Here is an 8,648-nt window from a genome sequence, read left to right on the forward strand (position 1 = left end):
CAAATTAATGGAACTACTTAAACTAAAGACTTGTGTGAGTTAAACGTTCGTTTAGTATTTTTTTTCTTTAATAACTTTGGCAGGATTATTTGTATTAATTATTTAAAAGTTTTGAATTAAAAATCATTTGAATTAAAAAACCTAAGTTTTTGAAGAAATTTTTTAATTGTTTAACAGTACGTTGACTTTTAAGTAAAAAAGTTGTACGATGTTGTAGAATGAAGAAGATTAGTAAATACTTTTTAAAAAAAGAAAATCAAATGGAAACACTTGCATTATTTTCTGAATCTCAAAATACTAATAACTTCCAAGATAATACTCATGAAAGTTTATCATTTGTTCAGTCAGATGATGCAACTGATTCAAGCGCTGTTGTTAAGTCCCCGTCTTTTACAAGACAGTCATCAAACAAGGGAAGAAAATTTAAACAATGCTGGAATGAAAAATATAAATAGGTTTTTACATGACCGCGAGAAAGAAAAAGTTTTTTGTTCTACCTGCATTAAAGCTACCCAAATGAAAATGCCTTTACCTCGTAGTTCAAGAGAAAAAAATTCGTACGAAGCTTTTATTTAGACGGATTTTCTAATTGGAAGAAAGCGTTACAAATTTTTGGTTCTCACGAGCGATCTGCACTCCATAGGGCGTCTGTTAGTATGATCACCTCAGCAACACTGGAATCGATCGTTATCCAACAGCTTAATTATCACCAAAATAAAGAAATGATGGATAATCGTAAAATCAAAAATATTTACAACACTTCTTTATTTGATAATTCCTCAATTTTGTTTAAGAATTTATTTACTGGATAACTAAATGTTTCTTCTTAATGTGTTAGGGAACGCAAGGCCTTGCCATTCGTGGAAAGGTTGAAAATAATTCAAACTTACGCATGCTACTCAAACTACAAGCAGACGATTCTCTGGAACTGAAGAAATTGTTGAATCGTCCTGAAAACCAAAAGTGGCTCTCGCCTGAAATTGAAAACGAAATCCTGCAAGACTTTGCTCATACAATGCTTCGCCAGCTATGCGAAAGTATAAGGGAATCATAATTCCATAGTTTGATGGCCGATGAAACAACGGATATGTCCGCAAAAGAACAAGTTTCGATCTGCATTCGGCGTGTTAATGAAAAATTTAAAATTGAGGAGCTTTTTATGGGATTTTACCAAACTGGGAACATCAAGAGCGTAACTTTGTTAACCTGTTTGATGGACGTTTTGAGGGGGAAAGAAGAGCGGATAATTTACGTGCACTGCCGCGCTCTTAATCTCAACTTGGTAGCACAAGATTCTGTTGAAAATCAAACACAGATCAGGAATGTTATGAATTTAGTGCAATCATTCATCGCATTTGCCCGTAGATCTCCAAAACGATTGACATGTTTCAATAAATTTTGAAATGTAGAGGATGTAGAAAGCGAAACATCACTGCGGTCATTTTGTCCCACTCGATGGATCCTTAGAAAATCGTCCATTGTATCTATTATAAGTAACTACTCCGCCATTATTAACTGGTTAGAGGATTTTGAAAATCATTCTGATAATTCAGCCAAAAATAAGTCAGAAGCAGCGGGTTATCTGGAATCTTTTTGTAAGTTTGACACATTTTTCAAATCGGAAATTTTGCACATAATCTTCACGATAATCGAGGATGCTCATACAGCACTCCTAGGTAAATATTGTTTTATTTCATAGTGTTTTTTTTTTTTTTTTAATATTATTATTTTAAGCAAATTATAATGTTATGCGTTTATTGAAAATCATTTTAGGCATGCATCTTAACTTTTGAAAAGAAAGAAATACCATTAACACGCGTAAGGAGTTGTTAAAAGAAGGCCGGGGTGATACTCGCTTCAAAGTCTTATGGGATTCAGCCGTTGTAGCAGCAGAATGTAGTTTACTTGACAAACCAGAGATGCCACGGAAACATCAAAATTTAATGGAAGTGGAGTTCCATACTTTGATATGACTCCAGAGGACCACTACCGCCAGCTTTTCTATGGATTGTGTTATGCATCTCTGGATTGTGTTACAACTCCTTCGCGCCATATTTTTGAATCATGCAAAATTCAAGAATATTCAACTAATTGATTTTGAATCAGTTTTGAATGAGCTTGTAGACCATGATGGTGTTCTTTTTTAATTAATTCCACTGATTCCCGAGTTTGGGAAGCTGGTAAAAATTTTACTATGTATGCCTGTCACCTCGTGTACGTGCGAGCGCTCTTTTTCTTGTCTTCGTAGGCTAAAGACTTACTTGCGTTCTACAATGTCTCATGAGCGATTTAATCATCTCGCTATTTTAAATTACCATCGCGATATTGCCTACACTCTTGATCTTGATCATTTGATCGATGAATTTATAACGCGTGCCTCCATACGCATGAATACATTTTACTTGAGAAAATTAATTACATTTTTATACCCATTGAAACAACTTTTTATTTCTTATTATAGATTTTCAACTCCTACAAAATAGTTTATGCCCCATCGGGAGAAACTAAAATTCTACGCCTATGAGCACATTGTTTAAATGTTGTTGATTTAGGCTCTGGTGTTTAACGAGTAAGGTAGCAGTCTTTTCGATCAAAAAAGATACGATTTTCTTTTACATCATTCTTTATTTCATCTGAATATCCTTGTGATCTTATCATGTATTAAGGTCTTATTTTTTCTAATATAAATAAAAAATCTAGTGATCATATTTTTGCGTATCCTAAACTTTCCTCTACTCTTGATACTTCATGACACGCTCATTGGCACAAAAGCATTCATCACTTATGAAGTGGTTTAAATTTTTAGATTTTTAACAAGTTTCCCTGACTTAATTATATCTTTCAGTTTACCATAGGTTATAACAGCAGTAGCAGTCAATGACCTTGTTACAAACAATCACTTAGTTTTGGAAATTCAGATTGGAGGAACTTTCTAAGACCTCCAAGATATTTTCTCAGTGTTTGGATTTTCTGGTTTACTTAGTAATTAATAATGTCATTTTTCCTTTTTGTATATATTTATATATATTTTGTATATATGCTATAAATTTGAAAGGTCAAAGTTCTGCTATACAGAAATAATAGGAATAAGTATGAAATTAAATCTGTAATAGTTATAACAATACTTATGAGGTATATTTGATTATCAACTAATGCTTATAGACAAAATGTTTACTCAGTGAAATATTTGCTTTCCTGGTAGAAAATTTCCTGCAAATATTTAAGAAACTTAAACCACCAATAATCAGTTGTTGCAAAGCATTAGTTTGAATTGCAAAATTTCAAAACCATATTTAAAACATTCACCGGAAAAACTTGTCTTTATGTTTTGGAGATTCTTGCTTTCTACATCAATGCATTTGTTTTATGATGGAAATTTTTTTTTTCTGCATAGTTTTTTAAATTATTTATAACTGCTCTGTTGCTTGATTCATGTTTACCTCAGATTGTTCCCTCCTCTTTCTCCTTCTCCTCTTATCCTTCCCCTATGCCAAGAAATTATGTTCAATTGATGTTATTATAAATTCTATGTGCAAGATCCACGACATTCCACTAACTCACTGCTAGGTTCAGAGGTCTAAAATGCATTTGTGCTTGCAGGGTTTTTTCACTGTTGTTACTAATGATTTTTAAAATTTTTTGAGTTGTTATTGTTTATTATTTTTGTTATATTTTGAAATTAACTTGGTTATATTATTGAATTCAATATGTTTGTTATTTGTTATCGATTATTGAATTTTATTCTTTATACTTTTTAAATTGCTTGTGTTGCTGTTGCTATTATTTCCTGTTTTTAAAATACTTTTGATTGCTTTTTTATTATTAATTGCTGTTATTATTTATTTTCTTTACAAAAAGTTACTTTTTGTTTTTGAATTATTATTGTTAACTTTAACTGTTTATGTATTTTAATTACTGATGCCATAGAAATTTCTTTGATCAAAAGATTGATGAATGCGAGTTTGAGAAATAGTTAAGCTGAAGAATTCACCAGTTCAAAAAGATGTTAAGAACAGTATTTGAACTCATTAAGCTGTTTAGTTTAACATAAATATGTAAACAAATTATGTTTTTTAATTACTGACGCTATAAAAGTTTGTTTGATCAAAATGTGTTTTTGATAATCGAACCAAAAACTTAAAGTTTTTAAAGATGGATTCTAATATATAGTAAACTTCTAATATATAGTAAACTTCTAATATATAGATTCTAATATATAGTAAACTAGAGCGCTTGCATAATAAGCAAGGAGCTCCAGGTTCAATACGAGCTTTGGACAAATTTTCGTGTCACGGTAAGGAAGGAGGCGTGAACTTCCTAGTTAAATGCACTTCCGCGGTGTGCCCTGTGATAAGATCGTTGGATCTTCTTGGGGGCACCTAAAAATAATAAAATAAAAAAAAAAAAAAAAAAAATTTCTTTTTTACAAGTGACATGTATGACATGAATACTGATGTTTCCTTATTTTCTTAAAAACTTAGAGTGTATAGCTACATTCTCTATAAATATTAACTTTTTTAGATTTATTATTAATTGTCTCTCATTAGCACACAGCAAAAAACATTACGCAAAAATAACGGTTACATAACGTTAAACGAAAATTTTGGCGTTATGTTTACCGTAATGTTAAGTTGAAATAGTGTTGAAAGTGTTATAGTCCGTAAATGGTGCTTAAATCATTAGTATAGTAATATATATTTGCAAAGCGTTATGTTTAACCGTTATGTTAAACAGATTATCTTATCAGTAAAAAATAGCGCGAGTTTAAAGAATCTTTGCAACTTTTGTTTATAAGGTCTTTACTGTTTTAGTTTTCTTATTTTATTTTCTCAAGGTAGTTACTTCTTAGCATTTAAACGACATTTGGGTTGTTAATGATTAATATTATATATTTATTTATATATTGATATTATTTAATAATAGTGATAATAATAATAATAATAATAATAATAATGATAATAATAATAATAATAATAATAATAATAATAATAATAATAATAATAATAATAATAATAATAATAATGATAATAATAATAACAATATATGTATGTATGTATGTATGTATGTATGTATGTATGTATGTATGTATGTATGTATGTATGTATGTATGTATGTATGTATGTATGTATGTATGTATGTATGTATGTATGTATATGTATGTATGTACCCAGCTAGCAAGAAGTAATTGGCCCAATGTATGAAATAACATTGGTGAAATATTTTTGGATTGGGCCAATGCTTCTCCAATGCTTAAACTTAAAAGTTTTTACTTTAATTTAGCCGACGCAACTGTACCAATAGCACAAACAATTTTTGTAATGCGCTAACTTGACGAAAAGAATTTTGTTATAAAGTTTTCATTGTAAGATTATAGCATAAAAGTTTTTAACGAGATTCTAATCTTTAAATATAAATATTCATTAAAATTATTGTATTTTATTTAAGTAACATTTATTAAAAAGTAATGTAAATATTTTTTTACAAAGTGCAGTATAAAAAAAATTATTTTTCATGCACTGAAAAAAAAAAATATTTTTGTTATAAAAAGAAAATAAATAAAAGTAAAGTAAATGAAAAAGTATATGCTAATTTTTTGTTGTTGTTAATTAATATCTAGAAAATGAATAGCTATACAAAAGGTTATTCATACTCAACCATTCGTCGAAAAGTTAAAAAACAAGCTCAACTTGATTTAAATAGAGTATATAACAATTTTCCGGACCATACAAATTTTTGTGATGTCAAGCAGCTAGTTTAGCAGGAAGATACAACTTTATTAAAAGATGAAAAAGTTTTGTTTAGTGACATTACGGCAATTAATGCCCAGACAACAGATTTTAACTTAAAGAGTAATTTTAGTTCTGATTCAATCAGAGATTTAAATTTTGCTAATGATAATGTCAATGATGTTGATTTGGAGGAAAATTACTATGTTTCATCTAGCTCTGATGATCAAAATGAAAATTTTGATGGTGAAATAAACAACATACTTCGCGATTGGTCTCTGCATTATGAAATAACCCATGTGGCACTTGCATCACTTCTATGCATTTTTAAACCATATTTGCCAACTTTACCACAACATCCAAGGACATTATTAAAGACACCTACAATGTTTGAAGTTAAAAAACTAAAAAGTGGAGGAGATTATTGTCACATTGGACTTGAGAATGGTTTAAAAAACTGCATTAATGATATGTTTATACTCGAGAATACAAACATCCTCTTGCAATTTAATGAAGATGGGTTGCCTCTATTCAAAAGCTCTTGTGTCTCAGTATGGCCAATACTTTGTATTGTAAAGAACTTTAGTACAAAAGAACCATTTGTTGTAGGAATATATAGCGGAAAAGAAAAACCACCAAGTGCAGCAGAATTTCTTGAAGAGTTTGTTGAAGAAACTAAACATTTAGTAGAGGATGGTTTTTTGTTTGGTAACAAAAGGTATTCTGTTAAAATTCATTCATTTATCTGTGATGCACCTGCTAGAGCATTTGTCAAAGGTATAAAAGGTCATTCTGGTTATAATTCATGTGAGAAATGCACAACAAATGGTGAATATGATGGCAAATTAGTTTATCCTGAAACAAATGCACCTCTACGAACAGATTTAGCTTTTTTTGATATGATTGACAAAAAACATCATCTCAAGGAGTGTCCTCTAAAACCGTTGAATGTTGGTTTTGTAAGTCAGTTTGGTCTAGACTATATGCATCTAGTTTGTTTAGGAGTCATGAAGCAATTGATTCTTTATTGGAAAGGCCCAAAAGGCCCTTTGCACGTTCGAATTGGTACACGTGCAATGGATCAGTTGTCTAATAGTCTAAACTCCTTATCACAAAATATCCCTTCTGAATTTGCAAGAAAGTGTCGTTCTGCTCATGAAGTTTTACGCTGGAAAGCTACTGAGTTTTGTCTTTTTTTACTTTATCTGGGCCCATTAGTGCTCTCAAATGTTTTATCATTGCCATTATACAATCAATTTATGTTACTAAATGTAGCTATAACTATATTGATAGATCCAGTGTTTTCTAAGGATTACTCTGAGTATGCTCATGAATTACTTGTTTTATTTGTAAATGAAAGTAAAAGTCTCTATGGTAAAGGATTTCTTGTTTACAATGTTCACTGCCTAATTCATTTGTCAAAAGATGTGCAGACTCTTGGTCCATTAGATAATTTTAGAAGTTTTCCTTTTGAAAATTTGTTAGGACAGTTAAAAAAAATGATTAGGAAAGCACAATTTCCAATTCAGCAATTAGTTCGCAGATTAGGAGAGAGAAAACTATGCATTGTTTAAAAAATGATAATAACTTGGATGAGCTTAATTCACTTAAAGGTGAACATTTTAGTGGCCCTTTACCTAATGGATTTGAACATGCAAAACATTTTTAAAAAGTTCAGTTAGAGAAATGGTTTTTTTCAACATCAAATCGAAATAACTGTTTTATTACAAATGATGGTGTACCGTGTCTCATTCATAATATACTACTTATGAATAATAATATTACATTTGTTTGTGAAAAATTCCTAACTGTTTATGAAAGTTTTATGTTTCCAATTTCATCAAGAAAATTAGGAATTTGTAAAGTGTCTAGAAACAGTTTATCTAAATTGCAACTTTTATCTGTTTCAATGGTTTTCAAAAAATGTCTTTGTCTCCCTACAAAAGTTGATTCATCAGATTATTTTATTGTACCCCTGTTGCATTAAACTTATTTTTAAATTAAAATATGTTTTTTTTAACTACACCTTTAGAAATGTTATAGTTGCATTTATACTTTTATTTTATACTTTTTATTTTTGATACTTAATTATAGTTAATTTTTCATAACTTATGTCTTAATAAGATAAAATGTAAAATGATTTCTGAAAAAAAATTTAAACTTTAGTTAAAAAATTTCAATTTATATATATATATATATATATATATATATATATATATATATATATATATATATATATATATATATATATATATATATATATATATATATATATATATATATATATATATATATATATATATAAATAAAAGTTTTTTATGCAATATCTTTGGCAAGTTTTCAATAGTTTGTTTTGCATAATCATTCCTTAAAAAATAACATACCAAACTTTTGATTAATTTTTTTTTTTTTAGTAAGTTGTGAGATTGCTTTTCCAGAAAAAAGTAAACAGGAGTTAAATATGCCTGATGAACAAAATGAAGATTTCACAATACATTCTTGCAAAGCTAAATCACCAGAAACTGACAATTTGATTGATCTAGCTCAGCCAAATTTTAATTTGTATTCCCAATGTAAAAGCATCACTAATTCATCTTCATCATCAATGCCAAATGCAATCTCAGGTATAATTTTTTGCTGCCTAAGATGCTTAAGTTCTAGATAAACTGTATGTTGATACTACTTTTACTAGTTTTTTATTTGAAATAAATTTTGCAAGTTTAAATTTTTAAACAATAATAGAATTTTCAATGCATGTGAAGAAATAAAAATTTTATTAATTATATTTTTTACAAAGATGGTTAAAAAGTATGAAAAAAGGTTCCATTTTGATGAGTTATTAAATTGATTGTGTTCTGCCTTATCTTTGAAATTGTTGAAAATGTTATTAATCCCTTTTTTGAATAAGAATGCTAAAATTTT

At 28.9% G+C, this 8,648-nt stretch overlaps 1 protein-coding gene across 1 annotated transcript; it reads left to right on the plus strand.

Annotated features, from left to right (window-relative positions):
- The first annotated feature begins 5,616 nt into the window (after positions 1-5,616).
- LOC149876849 (uncharacterized) lies at positions 5,617-7,732 on the plus strand. The gene has a single exon (XM_090074981.1). The coding sequence runs from the start codon at positions 6,113-6,115 to the stop codon at positions 7,298-7,300; it is 1,188 nt and encodes a 395-aa protein (XP_089931107.1). The 5' UTR covers positions 5,617-6,112; the 3' UTR covers positions 7,301-7,732.
- Positions 7,733-8,648: the final 916 nt, after the last annotated feature.

This window comes from Hydra viridissima, unplaced genomic scaffold (genome assembly GCF_058129835.1).
Source record: "Hydra viridissima isolate aposymbiotic clone 2 unplaced genomic scaffold, HvirCarnegie_v1 scaffold_18, whole genome shotgun sequence".
NCBI classification, from domain to species: domain Eukaryota; kingdom Metazoa; phylum Cnidaria; class Hydrozoa; order Anthoathecata; family Hydridae; genus Hydra; species Hydra viridissima.